The 17,975-nt window shown below is 34.4% G+C and overlaps 2 protein-coding genes and 1 long non-coding RNA gene across 4 annotated transcripts; 2 read left to right on the top strand and 1 right to left on the bottom strand.

Moving 5' to 3' along the window:
* Nucleotides 1-9,388, top strand: LOC125650064 (tubulin-specific chaperone A-like). Of its 2 annotated transcripts, XM_048878010.2 has the most exons (4): nucleotides 1-269; nucleotides 4,151-4,256; nucleotides 6,569-6,655; nucleotides 8,869-9,388. In XM_048878010.2, exons 1-4 carry the CDS (start codon nucleotides 217-219, stop codon nucleotides 8,953-8,955), a joined length of 333 nt encoding a protein of 110 aa, XP_048733967.1. In that variant the 5' UTR covers nucleotides 1-216; the 3' UTR covers nucleotides 8,956-9,388. The 2 variants fall into 2 exon arrangements, with proteins under 2 accessions (XP_048733967.1, XP_056021533.1); XM_056165558.1 differs by lacking the exon at nucleotides 8,869-9,388 and having other exon boundaries at nucleotides 106-269; nucleotides 6,569-8,198.
* LOC125650069 (uncharacterized) lies at nucleotides 8,907-10,765 on the bottom strand. Its single transcript, XR_007360885.2, has 2 exons — nucleotides 9,645-10,765; nucleotides 8,907-9,550 (listed from the first exon to the last, which is right to left on the bottom strand). It is a non-coding gene; the product is annotated as an uncharacterized LOC125650069 (long non-coding RNA).
* Nucleotides 10,766-14,370: 3,605 nt separating this feature from the next.
* LOC125650051 (polyubiquitin-C) lies at nucleotides 14,371-16,694 on the top strand. The gene is made up of 2 exons (XM_048877989.2): nucleotides 14,371-14,538; nucleotides 14,961-16,694. Exon 2 carries the CDS (start codon nucleotides 14,965-14,967, stop codon nucleotides 16,564-16,566), a length of 1,602 nt encoding a protein of 533 aa, XP_048733946.2. The 5' UTR covers nucleotides 14,371-14,538; nucleotides 14,961-14,964; the 3' UTR covers nucleotides 16,567-16,694.
* The last annotated feature ends 1,281 nt before the right edge of the window (nucleotides 16,695-17,975 follow it).

Raw genomic sequence — 17,975 nt, 5'->3', positions numbered from 1 at the left:
AAATTACACATGGAAGTCAAAATTAAAGATGACAATTTTGATAGCGGCAACACGAACCGCCAAGATTATTGTACGAACTAACTACTTTCCTGTAGTCGACTAATATATTGTTCAAATTAACCAACAAGAACAAATTTCCAGTTGTAGGAGAGTCGGCGTGTGTAACTGTAAGCAACAGTTTTGTATTTGGTACACAGAGGAAAGTTGACAATAAGAATGGCTGACCCAAGAATTAAGCAGATTAAAATCAAAACAGGTGTTGTTAAAAGGTACCAACTTCTTATATCACGACTGATGGCGTTTTTATCACTAATCGTTTATAATCAATAATGTCTGCAACTCGCGACACAAACAAAAAACTTTTGTAACTGGTAGAAAATGCAGCTTGGGAAATACAGTACTGCACTGTTCATTTATTAATTATTAATCCATGTGAATTTACGTTTTTTTTTAAGGCCAAAAAATAAAAGATTAAAAGTGCAAATAGGCAAATAATCTTTATTTGAAGTCGGACATAGTACTTTTTATGAATAAAATCTATATATAGCAATGATGCATTGCACATACAACTTACAAAGTTTTACCTAGTTATAGTAAATTAAAATGCTGCCTGTAGCCAGAATTTTTTTAGTTTTTTCTGGCTGTCCTGTCCTAGCTACTTCCTTTATTTGCGAGTTCTTGCTGTGTTGACACTACTTATAAAATACCCCATATCCATTGGTTAGGTTGGAATGTAGGGGGTTGTAAAATCCTAACTTAATACATGTAATAAATGCCAATAAATAACGTTTACTCACAATAAAAAAAAAGTTCTACTTAGCTTTGTCCTGTTTAAATCTACTCAGGGTAGCTATTTATACCTAGTTTTCACTTGTGTGTCATAAAAATGATTAATCCGAGATTCCTCTGACTCTTAACCCCGCATTTATTTTGTGACTTCTGCGGGGGAGAGTCAGAGCGGACTCCATATTGAAAAGTGGGAATTCAGCGACACCAGCTGGTGTCGCTGCTTTACCTACCTCTTACAACTTTATTTCGCGGACCCATCTTCCAAGACGCGAGGATTCAGTTATCGGAAGATTATTCTACAAATACATCATGATTAATACGATGCTATTGCCGTTTAAACGATGGAATTTTGTGTTTACATGTGCTGACGTCATGCGCAAAGAAATCAAATGGCGAGGCGGCGACCTAATTCAAGTGATGCTCCATTTGTCGGTGTTGGGGCCGTTTAAACGGCGATAGCATCGTATTAATCATGATCTATTTGTAGAATAATCTTCCGATAACTGAATCCTCGCGTCTTGGAAGATGGGTCCGCGAAATAAAGTTGTAAGAGGTAGGTAAAGCAGCGACACCAGCTGGTGTCGCTGAATTCCCACTTTTCAATATGGAGTCCGCTCTGACTCTCCCCCGCACATGTCAAATATAAAAGCGGGGGTAAGAGTCAGAGGAATCTCGGATTAAAAAATGATGAGAAAATAAAAGGATGTGGGTCCCTGAAAAGTTGTTAAATTTGTCAGATTGGATATATTATACTGAGTCTGATCCCTTGAATTGCAGAAAAATTTGGAAAGAAGTGATACTTCACTTATTTGAAATCATTTAGTAAATTGTATAGGGTACTTAAACTGTTTATATATACAAAACTTGCTGTTTCTTTGCACAATCCAATATTCATATGATCTTTGAATCTCACATGAATAAAAAACAAAACAACCAAAATTGTTGTGAAAGTCAGATTTACAATATCAATGTTAAAGATAGTCAGCATTACAATTTCAAAGTTAATCAGCATTACAATGTCAAAGTTAAAGTTAGTCAGCATTACAATGTCAGTGTTAAAGATAGTCAGCATTACAATGTCAAAGTTAATCAGCATTACAATGTCAAAGTTAATCAGCATTTCAATGTCAAAGTTAATCAGCATTACAATGTCAATGTTAAAGTTAGTCAGCATTAAAATGTCAATGTTAAAGTTAGTCAGCATTACAATGTTAAAGTTAATCAGCATTACAATATCAATGTTAAAGATAGACAGAGGCAACAATAACAAAATATGTCTAATAAACCAAGAACCAACATTCCAGGCTGCATGGTTGAAATCAGAAGTACTTGGAATGGTGTTATGTCACATAAAATGACCAGAATGGTGCCTGTATTTTTATATTCAAGTAATCGTGGAGTATATTTAAGACATATTAATTTTGCTTTCAAGTTATACTTGATTAGACTTAAATCTTTCTTCAATTTGATATTTTAGAACTGATATTATATTAATGTGTTGAAATAACACCATCTATTCAGAGCATTTTTTATGCCCCCCTTTTGAAGATCGAGGGCATTTTGTATTTGGTCTGTCTATCCAAAACTTTAACCTTCCTCATAATTTTTGAATGGCGAGTGATGGGCCTCTCATATATCTTATGTACATTCCTTGTGACACTTTAGACTGATTTTTGGAACAAAAGATTGAACTTGTTTATTGTTTCTTTGTTGTCACTTGTTTCATTAACACATATTGGATTTTTTTTCTTACCAAAGAATTATTTATTTTTATGTTAAGAATCCTATGATTACTACTCTATTTCTGCATATTTCATGGACATATTTTACAGTGTGAGCATTTGTTGTTTCAATTTCTTGCGTCTTAAATAATTTTGCTGCATCCCTTCACATTTACTCAGTATTTAAGTATGTGACTGCCCCACTTGATATTACACTGCCAATTACAGTGAAGTTGCCCTTGTCAAAGCTGTACCTCTGTCTAACCTAGGGATTTATAAGTTACCATTGTCAAAGCTGTACCTCTGTCTAACCTAGGGATGTATAAGTTACCATTGTCAAAGCTGTATCTCTGTCTAACCGAGGGATGTATAAGATACCATTGCTATCTTTATGTTTCTATCACTTTAACATACTAGTACTTTGTAACCTGAACATCAAATTATTGAACTCCTAGCTGTAACCTCAATGCCAGTACATTTATGTATTTTAAGAACAGACAAATACACCGTGCTTGACCAATATCTGAACCTGATTCTTCATATGCACAATAGGATGTTTTGCATTGAACGTAAATTTTTTAATTGAGGCAGATTACTGATAATTAAGTTGAACTTACAAGGCTTCTACAGTCGGCATTTCACATTTCACAAATGTCATGGTTGTTTTACTATGGTGATCTTATTTGTGAATACAATCCGTCGTTAGGTGGAATGCTGTCTGGCGTGTTTCATACCAATATTGTCGGGGCGTTCTTTACATACTGGTTTAATATGGTTACAGATTACTCCGTTTGTCCGTTGGAGATGTACATGTAGGGCTCATGGTGGGTGTGGCAAGTTAACAGGGGATGCTTGCTCCTCCTTGGCATCTGATCCCTCCTCTGATGTTCCCAGGGGTCAGTGTGTGCCCAACTCTTAATTTTGTATTCTTTATAGGAGTTGTGTGAGATAGATCACTGTTCATACATGTATCTTCACTATCTTATGCCCAGGTCTGTAATCAGAGATTTAGGGGCCATCTATCTGTCCATCTCTCTGCAAAACTTTAACCTTGTCCATTACTTTTGAATGTATAGTGATAAATCTGGGCTTTTATGTTTCACATAGGTATTCTTTGTGACAAGACCTTTTGTCAATTTTGTCAGACATCAACCTAAACCATCACATTTGATAGTTAGTGATAAGGCTTTCATATTTCACCTGTGTATTCCTTTTTACAAGACCTTTCTTAGGTTACTACTTTGCTGCAATATTGGGGCATCATGCAGTGTTTCACCACAAACACATCATGTTACACGTATATCACTATCATCAGGGTTAGAAATAACATGTCATTTTTCTAGATCAGAGCTCTTCTGTGTAGGAAGTGCATCTAGTGGAACAAAGTGGACCTAGTCTGAAAATAAAAACGCAGAATGCAGATCATTTGATTTAATAAAAAAATTATCAATAAACATTTTGAGCATGTAATGTTGCTCAGTAGTAAAAATCAGTTTTTGGTCGTATTTAACAAGTACTTTCACTTCATTTTGAACCTTGTTGGTATATATGTATATACATGTACATTTGTTTTAGAAAGTTACATGTAATATACAATACCAAAGGTGAGTTGTTATAAATGATTGATTTTAATTTTATAGATTGACAAAAGAAAAGGTTTCTTATGAGGAGGAAGCTTTAAAAACTGAAGAAAAGGTAGAAAAGATGAAATCTGAGAATAAAGATGAATATGAAATTAAGAAAATGGTAAGTAATCTCTTACAAGGTCAAACTCGTCAAGTTTTGTTGCACATCAAACATCTGATAATTTTCAGTCTGAATAATAAAATTAACTGTATCCCTTCACTGTTCTGAAACTCTGTAAATCTTGGTACAGATAGCATTGGTGGATTTAAAGGGGGTGCAGTCGCTCCCCCCTCCCTAAAATTTTCAAATTTAATGTAAATTGTGGTCTCTTTTTGTAGAAAAATGTAAACGACAAAAGAAGCAATAATTTCTTCACTTTCGGATATATAATTGACAAAATCTTTTGATTTATTGAATTACTTTTATGGGGAGCACTTACATTTTCCCCCAAAACCTTTAAGATTTGCATCATTTTATTCATTTCACTGTATTAAAAATGACAGAAAATAGTAAGTATGACAACACAGAAGACATATTTCAAGCTCTATAAAATCTGTAAAATTCAAAGCTTCCTGGATCTGCCCATGGATAAAAGTACTATGTAAATCTTAGTACTGTTAGAATACTCTGTAAATCTTAGTACTGATAGAATTCAGAAAATTTGCACACTTTGGAGCCTTGTAGTTGTATTTTAGGAATCAGTTGCCATGTTAACATTATTAATGCTATTAATAAACCTTGTGGTCGCAAAATTTTATTTGAAAAAGAAAAAGAGACTGATTTTTTTTTTTCGAATATAAAGAAGTTATTCTTGAATACAATCGCCACTTCTTAGGTCTTCATGACTTTGTGACAAGTTTGAGAAAGGTGTCCTGCATATATTACAGTCACTGATAGGATGAAATTTGTACAAAATGGATGCTTCCAACCACTGTGTAGCCTAGGTCACCAATTAGTGATTATTTTAAAACACATATGGTGTTAAAAGTTCATTCAGTGCATGGCTTTGGTCTGTGATAATTATCCCAAGGGCTGCTTAATTATTTTGAGACATATACTGAAACTGCATGATCAGAAAACAAAGAGGAATTCTGGGGGAAAATTTATCAATGGAATTTAAGCCACATATTGCAAGAGTTGATATCCCTCTTATAACAGTTGAAAGTCTAGCATAGTTTTACATACATGTATGAATTAAATTTCCTCATTTCATCATCTAATGAATCATTAAATCCTGATTTGTGAAGATGTCATTTTATACAATATAAAGTAAGTTTGAGCAGTTTAAGCATTATAAACCATGAATCTATTTATAAAATAGTGTAAACTGTCCCAACTGACTTTACATTGTATAAAATGAAGACAAATTACTTTCATTTCATGTGATTGAATTCAGTACATCATGTTTGATATTATTTAATCAATAATTCTAAAAAAAAAAAAGGTGAATATTTTATGATGTCATAGCAACAAAATGTATTGTGACATAATATAATAACATAATAAGCGTAATTCGCTATACGTTTATAGCGAATTCATAATTAGAATATAACGAATTCATTATAAAACTTATTTGTTCTACATATATATAAGTTGCATACGAAAGCAGCAATCGATATACTTGAGTTTGTATTGCCTTTAAGAGAAATTAAGCCTATGTATTTTCGAGAAGAAATATTTTTGTACAAGATATACACACACTGATTTATATATGATAATTTATCTTTAGGGATTATTAAGTCACGCAAGAACATGTCGAAAGAAAAATGTCAACAAAATTATGTGCAAAACATATAAACAGTCTATCGCAGTTGTCATTTACTTGTTGCTTTACACAAATAAACGAGTGTACGATATACTAAATGCAATCAAACTTCAATTTAATTAACGAGAATAGTAAACAAAACCGACACTATATTTGCTAAATGTATGTGTAAGTATTGCTTTGTGTTAACATACTCTTTTGAAAAAGTACAAAAAGAAATTTCATACTAAGCGATTGTTAAAATTCATGAGTTTAAAATGAAAAAAAAAATCGTTATAAAAGGTGATTTTTACGTTCATTCTTGATTCAAGGGGAATGTGAATTTACTTCATTATATCCGTAAATTCGCTATATCCGTGTTCGTTATAAACACAGATTTTTATATAGAATATATAAAGAATTTGCCGGTGAAATCGATTTAACTTTGCTATAGCCGTAATTTCGCTATATCCATGTTCGCTATATTTGAGTTTTACTGTAATTGCATGTTACAAGTCAAGTTAAAATATTTTGAAATAAAAGCCACTGGGTGACTGTTGAGCTTCTTCAAAAGTGTTATGTCATATTGAGAGGTTCAAAGGGTATGATCATCAGGTGAATTCAGGTGAACAGAATAATTCAGATGGGTATACATGTAACTGTTCATGGGCCTCTTTTCTTTTCACAGATTGAAGTTCTACAAGAATCAAAGATGATGGTACCGGACACCCTTAAGAGGCTTAAAGCTGGTTATGCAGATTTAGAAAACTTACTGGTTTGTATGATTTGTGTTACAGTGGTGTATATTTCACAGCATTGTCCCTATCACAAGCATTATTGTAATTCACAGTGTATACCATTAGTCAATTTTCACAAGAAAGTGCCACATATCGTGACATACAAGATAATGTGTAATCTAAGTTTAATTGTCCCCTGCCACAATGTTGAAGGGGACATAGAAATACCAGTGTCCATCTGTCTGTCCCTCCCACTTGCCTTTGTGGACGAAACTCCTCAGAAACCGCTAGATGGATTTTGTTCAAATTTTGTTGGATTGTTAGTCACGATATTATGTAGTTGGTCATATTGCGTCGTCATTTTGATTTGTAAAATTGTACAGGAGTTATAGGACTTTGTTGAATTTGTGTATGCAACTCTCTAAGACCGCTCAACGGATTTTGTTCAAATTTTGTAGGATTGTTAGACACCATATGTAGTTGATCATAATTGTGCCACCATTTTAATTTGACAAAATTTTAGAGAAGTTATGGGACTTTGTTGAATTCAAGGTGTGAAACATGTACTACGAATGTGAAAAGAAGACAGAGTGAATTAAATACATGTGGAAAAAAATAATTTATTTTGATTATTGTATGTGGAATTTCTATATTAATTTGAAATTAAGTAAAACTTTTTAATAGCATATAAAGTTCTTTATGAGTCAAAATTCAACAGACATAAGACAACAGTTTTCCTTTGTGGTTTATGGTTTGTACATTTTATCCTGTTTCAAAATAATTATGAAGTTTATGATGATGACAAAAATAATTTAGTGTTTCCCAGACGGTGCACATAAATAATATTACAATACTATTAGACTCTCAGTCCTTCTAATTAAAAGCAGATCCTCTGATCTCACCCCAATCTAATTGAAATTAGATCCTTTGATCTGCTCACTTACGATCGATCCATGTCAAATGATGTAATTTTTATGAGATGAACTCACTCTTTCCTGTATTGATGGATTGGTGTATTATAAGTCTGCCATGAAGTTGTACATGCAATTCATCCTATCTCATTCAGTGAAATCTCAGTCTCATTCAGTGAAATCTCGGGTCTCGTGGTCATTTTAATTTGTAAATTAAGCTTTCTCCACTTTATACATAGCAAGATAAGATTTTATACCTGTACATGTTGTGTATGCAGTATTCTGTATTTTCCAACCTCCTCTCTATGATGTATGACTATATATTTATAAGAATAAAGCATTGCTTGATAGATTATACATGTACCTTTGTATACAACAAGCGAGTCATACTATTTGATTTGACTGTGATTTAAGGCTTTTCCTCCACTTTATACATATTAATATAGAATTTTATACCTGTACATGTTGTGTATGCAGCATTCTTTATTTTCCAACCTCCTCTCTGTAATGTACGACTGTATATTTATGACAGTAAACATTGATTGATTGTGAGGTATATTGATGTCAATGGGGACAAGGGGACTATATTCAGTAGCTGCCATTTTTTTTTTAGAATCTTGATCCAATCTGACACCTTGTACGTTCAGTTTCAGATCTAATACTGTACCAAGAATGAACTATTGGAATGGATACAAATTAAATATGCTGTGGTTATGCACAATTTACACATTCATTTTTCATTGCATTAGGCTAATATTAAATGTCAGTAGATTCCTTTTCTGACTCACGGTTTTGTGTACATGAAAGTGGGGAAAATATTTTTTTTGTCAGAAAAATTAAAATAACGACTATCAGTGAGAAAATCAGTACATGCAACAAGTTGTTTGAGTGCATGTACACAAAGTTTGAGATACATGTAACTTGTACTTAGGAAAAAGTTTGTACTTATAAGAATTGAAAGAAAAAAAGCAAGAAAAGCTTCTAGAGGTTGGGTATCTCTCTGGGTTAGAAGGGGAAACAAACAAAATATTAATTTATGTTGGACGTCTTCATGTCTACATCTTATTATAAATGCTGTAAATATTCCATTAAAAAAGGCTGTATGCAACAAATGGATGTTGATAATTTTTTCTTGTCAGAAGTCAACATGTCTGCATAATTTGATATGGTAAAGTCTCGTATGAAATAGTGTACACATTTAGTGTTTGGGTGGGGGTGGATTCTGAGGACTGATGCCCGTCCTTAGGTCAAATTGGAAAGCTAAACATATACACACTGTACTGTAGTGTTGTCATAAACAAGAGTAAAATTTAAGTTGTTTTTTCTTCTTTTTGTTTTAGACTAAGGAAGAAGACCTGAGTGAGACTGAGGAATATAAGGCTGGTAAAGTTATTCTAGAAGAAGCAAAGGCCGTGATGCCATCATAACAACTGGGCTTTGTGCTCAGTTCAAAGACACCTGCAATGTTATCGTAAACTGTGCTATAGGTTGATCATTACATTTATTTAATTATCACGGTCAATATTTAGGATTCATTCAATCCCAAGAATTTGCCAAACTTCAACAAAATAAAAAGACATCCAGATTTTTATATTCAAGGGTGCATTGAAATTATACAGCAATGATAAGTCGGAAAAAAATTCTCATTCAGTGACATGCAAGATTGTTTGGATGATGCTGTGTATGCACACCAGTGTCCATCGGTTTTTTTATTCACAGATATAGCTACTAATTAAGCAATGGTTTGGTTATAGCGAGGTCCACTTTTAATTGTTTTTTCATTGCTTTTCTTAGTCTGATGTACATATGTGATTTTTTTTTATGTTTTATATTAATCTAAAATAAAACTAATTGAATTTTTTTGTTTTGTTTTTCTGTAAATCTTTATAACTTCACAGTATGGAGCTGTGATAGCACAGTCACATCATGAATTCTTAATTCCAGTAGACGTGGTTACCATAGTGAATAATCAGGAAATGACAACATGTCATGCATCAGGCCTACGGTAGTAGTCGTAATCATCTGTAATTAAATCAGGCAAAACTGATTAGTTGTAAGTTGATTCAATCAGCTGCAGTTAAGAATTCGACTATAATTGTGATTATTTTCTGCGTACATTTCTTTTTGAATAAATGCTTTTGGATTCTCGAACATTCTGAATGGTTTCAATCTCCCTTTAATATGTTTTTTCATGAAATTGTAAAGGCATGACAAATTCAAAATTTTCTGAAAATATTAAAACCCCAGGCTGTACATCTTCACAAGTCAAGGGTTATTGATTCGTTACCTCACACTAACCCTTGACATCAGTCGCTATTTAAAAGTTGGGCTCGAGAAGAAGCAATATGATTGGTTTGCAGCCTGAAGCTGCAAACCAATCAGACAACGGCTTTTATAGTCGATCGAAAACAAAACTAAACAGTAAACACGCATGGCGACGGCATTATGGTGTAGAATTTGTGACCGATTAGTACAAGACAGATACCGTCGATTGATTTTCGGGAGTTCGTTTTGCTTGAAGAAACAATTAGACGAGGGTTCGGGGTATGAGCCGAATGAAAATGACGGATTGTCGAAGTACGTTTGTCGACTATGTTTTAATAAATTAAACAAATTGTCCAAAATAATGGAACAACTTCGTAAGATAGCGATTTACCACTGCCGGTTTTAGTCCCAATAAAAACATCTTTTCCTTCTCTGATACATGATATCGAAAGCTTTTGGTTTTCAGTCAAATGATCGATTTGATATTTTTCACATATCTTTTCGTCAACGGACGCCATTTTTTACTTTCTGTTCATTCCCTTACCAAACTTTCATCTGAAACAAGAAATCCCATTGGCTGATTAATTTTAGCGTATTGCGTCATCCTTCTTCTCGAGCCCAACTTTTAAAGTCTACAGAAATATTTGCTGTCTGGGAGGATGATTCCCCATCACGTTGACATTGTGACTTTGATGCCAAATTATTAACCCATTACTGGAGAGACAGAAGGGAAGTCAGTCTGTCTGCCACACTTGGATTAACACATCTTTATGTCCCCGTAATCGGACATTCGGGGCCATAAATAATTTTGGTCTTTCTGTTTGTCCTCAAAAACTTTAAGGAGGAATAAAACACAAGAGAAATCTCGCATAATGGATGGAAAATGGAGGATATATGAAATAATATTTTGAAATTGATAAGTTTACCTTATAATTTAAAAATATGGTTTTAGTTGAAAATAATCTGAAGAAAAAAAGAGGCCCATGGGCCACATCGCTCATCTGAGTCACATTGGCCCATATCTGAAGACTTTCCATATATATTTGCATGTAAAACCTCAAGTCCCTATTGTGGCCCCAACCTACCCCTGGAGGTCATGATTTTTACAAACTTGAATCTGCATTATGTCGGAAAGCTTTCATGTAAATGTTAACTTCTTTGACCCAATGGTTCTTAAGAAGATTTTAAAAGATTTTCCCTATATATTTGTATGTAAATCTTTGATCCCCTATTTTGGGCCCAACCTACCCCCCAGAGGCCATGATTTGAACAAACTTGAATCTGCACTATGTCAGAAAGCTTTCATGTAAATCTCAGCTCTTCTAGCTCATTGGTTCTTGAGAAGACAATTTTTAAAGATTTTCCTATATTTGTATGTAAAACTTTAATCCCCTATTGTGGCCCCATCCATCCCCCAGGGGCCATGATCTTAACAAACTTGAATCTGCACTATGTCGGGAAGCTTTCATGTAAATTTCATGGCCCAGTGGTTTTTGAGAAGATTTTTAAATGACCCCCACCCTATTTTTGTGATTATCTCCCCTTTGAAAAGGACATGGCCCTTCATTTGAACAAACCTGAAAGCCCTTCACCCAAGGATGCTTTTGGTTAAGTTTGGTTGAAATTGGCCAAGTGGTTCTGGAGAAGAAGTCGAAAATGTAAAACGTTTACAGACAACAGGCGATCAGAAACGCTCACTTGAGCTTTCAGCTCAGGTGAGCTAAAAAGATTAAAATCCCTTCTAGACTGTGCATGAACTACAGTTTTGGTAGAAAGTAATCTGAAGAAGAAAAAATTTAAATCCCTGCTTGACTTCAATGCATGAGCTACAGTTCAGCAGTCGATACATGTAACATACTGAGCTACCCAGCTAGGCATTAATGGATTTAAAAGCATGTTTTGCAATTTCAAAAGGAAGACAGCCTTTATTATGATGTGGTACTTTACTTATTTAAAACGCTTTTATATAAGGAATTTATTTGCTCATCAGTTCTTTTAAAGAGAACAACAATTCAATCAAAGGGATTGTTTATTCAATTGTGGGTATGTTGAATTGAAGATATCTCTAAGTATATAGTTGCTCTCTCTAAAAGAATTATTGCATGCATTAAATGAATTAATGATATGATTAATTCAATTGGAGAGACCAATAATTCAATTATTGCACGCATGCATCATTGTAGTCCGAAATATCTGACGTTTTCGTGGCTTTTTTTAATGATTTTGATATTTACCGTCCTGGCACTGTAAATATCAAAATCATTAAAAAGACAGGAAAATGTCGGGTATTTCGGACTAGCATTATTGATATCATCTGTTCATTTGAAGAACAACAATTCAATTACCGTACCATAGGGCTCATCAATGCAGCAGAATAATTAATGCTATCGACAATTCAATTAATTAATGGTCAAAATAACTCAGAATTGAAGATATCATTATTTTGAAGAGATGTTGCGTGAATCAGATGAATTGATATCTTCAAATATTTGGCGCTTCATAAAAACCTTGTCAGTTGATGGTATCTATCGTTTAACTTGTGTTAAAGTACATCAATTCAAAAGTGTACTCAGATATTCGATGTATAATGAAAGGAGTTTGAACTATTTAATCAAAATGTTATTGTTCGATTATGGTGAAATTGACTGGTAAATGATTGCATGGAAGTCTATCTTTTTGCATTTGAAGCATTTTGGAAGAGTTATCCACCCTTGATAAAAATTAGAAAATCTAATTCTCTAAACATTTCTGCAGTAAATGATTAATTTTATTTCATAGTTTTATAAAGAGAAAGTTTATGTAACTTTTTACTAAGAGATTTGTAAACTGTGACAACGTTTTCCCATATACTTAAATGTAAAATTCAAAGTGAAATAAAAATTCAGCGAATATTTTTATTTGATAAATCCTTCGAAGTGCTTCTATATGATTATACAAATATCACACCATTCATTTATTGAAATATATTTGTTACTCAATATACATGTACCGTCTGTATTTGGGCACACATTTATATTGATATACATTTACTTTTGATATTGTATCTGTGTGGTATTGTGCATTTTCTCATCGTCGATGGCATTTTCTTTGAACTATATTATGATCCGATTTCAGACTATTGTCACTGTTTCGACTTATTCATTACATATACTGTATTACGCACTTATAAAGAATCTTAAATAAATTGTTAAAATTGTTTATAATACATGTATTCTCTCTGAGCCACGGGGGCCTTGATTGGCGATTGCTTATGGCGCTCAATTTCCATTTCAAAAAATAATCTACTAGCTGTTTAATATGTTTTAAAAGGTTCCACGCACAAACTATATATTGTTTGTAGTGTAAACAGAATATTTAACTGAGGTGTGCCATTGTTTACAAAGTTTTGAAAACGTATATGGTTACCGATCTAAGTTAATATGATATCTAGGCCTTTATGAAATAATGTGCCATTTAAAAGTCAGATTAATTTGTGTCTGTGCAAAATAAATTACAAAATTAACATTTCATTATACATTTAAACAAGATTCGAGTCTTTGTTCAGTGCAATCTAATTAAAAATTAGATGTTAGATCCGCTCACATACTCGCTACACAAACATCTAATTTTAATTAGATTGTGCTCAGTGTTGGTCCAAAATTTTGGATGTCAACTTTAAATAAGTGAAAGTGAAACCCCCAGCCCCCAATATTCCTTATGTGTTACACATAAATAATGTGTGTTTTGTATCTGATCTATATTATAAAGAGAATAGGTCAAATGATAGGCCGATCGTACAGGAGAAACAAATCTGATTTTATCTGGACCCGGTCATTATCAGATTAAAGTGTGCGAAGTACACGTATATAGTCTAGTATATGGTCTACATGTTTACATTTTTATTTATTGCAATATACGTGAAGTGACGTCCTTCAGGACATAATTATTCACATAATGCATGTGTCAACATCATTAGGCCTAGTGTGTGTATAATCTATATACATGTACCTATAAATACGTCTTTTGAACAGTGCGAGTCATGCAGTACGTACGTGGAGGGTGTCCGTTAATAAAAATAAACTGTACGTACTCATCGTATAACCGAGAAACGTCTACAAATAGTCACATGTCAGTGCCGAGAATGTTACAAACACCAAGTGGGCTATACATACATTGTATATATCCAACATTTCAATATATAACGTGTTCTCAGAACTTTAAATCATGGTTTCTTATTATCTTAAAAATAAATGAAGGGGGGGGGTTTAACATCGTACATGTAGTATATGCCCTTACCCACTGAAGCAACGATCATTATAAATTTATGCAACGCAATGCTAACACACTAATTAGTACGTAAGTCGGTGGCAGATCGAGAGGATGTGTTTGTGTATGAAAATTTTCTGGATCCACCCCTGCATGACAGTAATCATGTGATTAAACAGCTAGGCCTATAGAAAATATAATATATGTGTCTGGTTAACACATTTCTTACAAAATGCTGAATTGATATTAAATTCATACTTTCACCACGTATTGCATGTGATTCTAATTTCTCAACTGTGATGTCAGTCAGGTTAATTTTATTTTTAGAAATGACAGGTATTATTCTAGAAACTTCTAAACCAATGAAATAACAATGTGGGGTCACATGATCAGAAGCTATATATTGCTTGAATATCCCGGATGTCGTCAGAACGCAACAAAGACGATCGATAAGGAAGCAAGTTGTCAGTCGTTAGTTACCGAGATTTACTTTAACAAAGGTAAGAAATATTTGTTCATTTTCTTTACTATCGAGTACGAAGAAAAGTATTTAGGTTTATGAAAAAAAGGCATTTGTTTTTATATTTTCATATTGAAGGTAATCAAAAGGAAGGATATTTAGTTACATAGACATTGAAACCCGCCATTTTGAAAGAATTTGTTTTCATTTTTGATTACGAACATTGAATACATTTTTTTTGAATAGATTTTATAAATTTCGAGGGGTTTATTAGGCCTACAATTTTATATATTGTTAAACGGGCAATTGTCGGATTATTGGGGAGTTTTTACATTATGAATGACAAAGCATCCTTGAAATCCGCCATTGAATATTGAAAGGAAGTTTAACGTTAAAGTAAAAGTATTCTTTTTTTTAAAAATCGGTGTCTTTTTTTACTGATTGCTATTTTTTCATCTTCAGAATCATGCAGATCTTCGTGAAGACACTCACAGGAAAGACTATCACTCTCGAGGTAGAGCCATCAGACACTATTGAGAATGTCAAGGCCAAAATTCAGGATAAGGAAGGAATTCCCCCAGACCAGCAGAGATTGATCTTCGCCGGAAAACAGCTGGAAGATGGCCGTACCTTGTCCGACTACAATATTCAGAAGGAATCCACTCTCCATCTTGTCCTGCGTCTGAGAGGAGGTATGCAGATTTTCGTCAAGACTCTCACGGGCAAAACAATCACCTTGGAAGTCGAACCATCAGACACTATTGAAAATGTGAAAGCTAAAATTCAAGACAAAGAAGGAATTCCCCCAGATCAGCAGAGATTGATCTTCGCCGGAAAACAGCTGGAAGATGGCCGTACCTTGTCCGACTACAATATTCAGAAGGAATCCACACTCCATCTTGTCCTGCGTCTGAGAGGAGGTATGCAGATTTTCGTCAAGACTCTAACTGGCAAAACCATTACCCTTGAGGTTGAACCATCAGACACCATTGAAAATGTCAAGGCCAAGATTCAGGATAAGGAAGGAATCCCCCCAGACCAGCAGAGATTGATCTTCGCTGGAAAACAGCTGGAAGATGGCCGTACCTTGTCCGACTACAATATTCAAAAAGAATCCACTCTTCATCTAGTCCTGCGTCTGAGAGGAGGTATGCAGATTTTCGTCAAGACTCTCACGGGCAAAACAATCACCTTGGAAGTCGAACCATCAGACACTATTGAAAATGTGAAAGCTAAAATTCAAGACAAAGAAGGAATTCCCCCAGATCAGCAGAGATTGATCTTCGCTGGAAAACAGTTGGAAGATGGTCGTACCTTGTCCGACTACAATATTCAAAAAGAATCCACTCTTCATCTAGTCCTGCGTCTGAGAGGAGGTATGCAGATTTTCGTCAAGACTCTCACAGGAAAAACAATCACTTTGGAAGTCGAACCATCAGACACTATTGAAAATGTGAAAGCTAAAATTCAAGACAAAGAAGGAATTCCCCCAGATCAGCAGAGATTGATCTTCGCTGGAAAACAACTGGAAGATGGTCGTACCTTATCTGACTACAATATTCAGAAAGAATCCACTCTCCATCTTGTCCTGCGTCTGAGAGGAGGTATGCAGATTTTCGTCAAGACTCTCACAGGAAAAACGATCACTTTGGAAGTCGAACCATCAGACACTATTGAAAATGTGAAAGCTAAAATTCAAGACAAGGAAGGAATTCCCCCAGATCAGCAGAGATTGATCTTCGCTGGAAAACAACTGGAAGATGGTCGTACCTTATCTGACTACAATATTCAGAAAGAATCCACTCTCCATCTTGTCCTGCGTCTGAGAGGAGGTATGCAGATTTTCGTCAAGACCCTCACTGGCAAAACTATTACCCTTGAGGTCGAACCATCAGACACTATTGAAAATGTCAAAGCCAAGATTCAGGATAAGGAAGGAATTCCCCCAGACCAGCAGAGATTGATCTTCGCTGGAAAACAGCTGGAAGATGGCCGTACCTTGTCCGACTACAATATTCAGAAAGAATCCACGCTTCATTTGGTGTTGCGTCTCCGAGGGGGATTTTGAACTTTGCAACGTTGAAATATTGTTTTAAATTTCTGATTGAACACTTCAAAATGAACAAATTGTACTATTGGTATTCTATTACACTGAACTAAAATCTGAACCTCGTTATTAAAATTTTAGCAACTGAATTTTTATCTTTATTTCATTGGTTGACAATTTCTGGTATAGTGACATGAAATATTATATACATGTACCATGTATATATGGGTTTGCACTGCTGCATTGAATAGACAAGTTTACATAGTCTTATTTAAAACAAATATTGGAGACGGGTACAATATACAGTGCTCCCTTAATATACTATTGGTATCTCCCACACCTCTGTTGGAATGCCAACCCAACATAGTGCCATATACCACTGATTTTCATGAAAGAATTGTCAAATAAAATAGGTTTTGCACTGAATAGTAATTATGTGAAATGCCCAACTGAAGTTGGTAATTGGTCCAGTGAAGTGTGGCAGGCTGGACAAGGTGGTTGGGTTAAAACTAGATTTATTGTCAAAATGTTGGTACAGAATGGAAGCCTAAATAATTTACGGAATTGAATTTGTCTGCTTGGTGAATTGTCAGTAATGGTGAATTCTTTGTTTGGCACCTGCTGTATTGCCCAAATTGGGTCTTGAATAAAAGTTGGCAATATATGAAAGGAGTACTGTACAATACTACTAGATTGATGGAATTATTTTGGATTAGGAAAAATATAAAGTGTGCTTGAAAGGAGGGACTGGAGAACTTTCGATTATACATGCATGTAGTATATTTGAGGAATTTGTGACGGCCCAGCAATCAAATTTTTGGATTGTATGAAAATTATATTCTTATAAACGGTATATTGCGATGCCTCAACTTGTCATGTTTTTTCTGTACACCAGTGTTGCATGCGCTGAATTGATGATGTGGAAAACTGATATACAGCAAGACCCAAGTTCTGTACACCTTGCTGAGGTTCATGTTCATTAGTTTTATGATACCAACTTGCTAAAATATTTTCTTACATTAACTGGGTGACAAAGGAGTAGATTGAAGCGTATTGCAAGGAAATGGGGCTTGCAGCTGGTGGATGATCAACGGAATGTTTACTCCTCATATATATATATTTATATAGACACCACCACCTCGGGCGTTTTCAGGAGTCCATGTTTGCCATACTGTCAATTTTGAATCTTATTGGATCACAGGAGTTGGAGCTCAAATGAGTTTTTCTGATTGCTTTATTGGTTTGTTCTCCAGAACCATGTGGCTAATTTCAGCCAGAAAAGTTAAAATACATGAGAACTTACTGACAGTGTAGATATAAGTTTTTCAAATGACGGCTCTGAGGTAGGGAGGGACCACTGCAGGGGATCAAAGTTTTACGTGCAGATCATTGGAAAAAAATCATTCTCAAGAATATCAGGGCCATAATTG

Source organism: Ostrea edulis, chromosome 5, assembly GCF_947568905.1.
Source record: "Ostrea edulis chromosome 5, xbOstEdul1.1, whole genome shotgun sequence".
NCBI lineage: Eukaryota > Metazoa > Mollusca > Bivalvia > Ostreida > Ostreidae > Ostrea > Ostrea edulis.
This window is presented reverse-complemented; position numbering and strand designations above follow the sequence as displayed.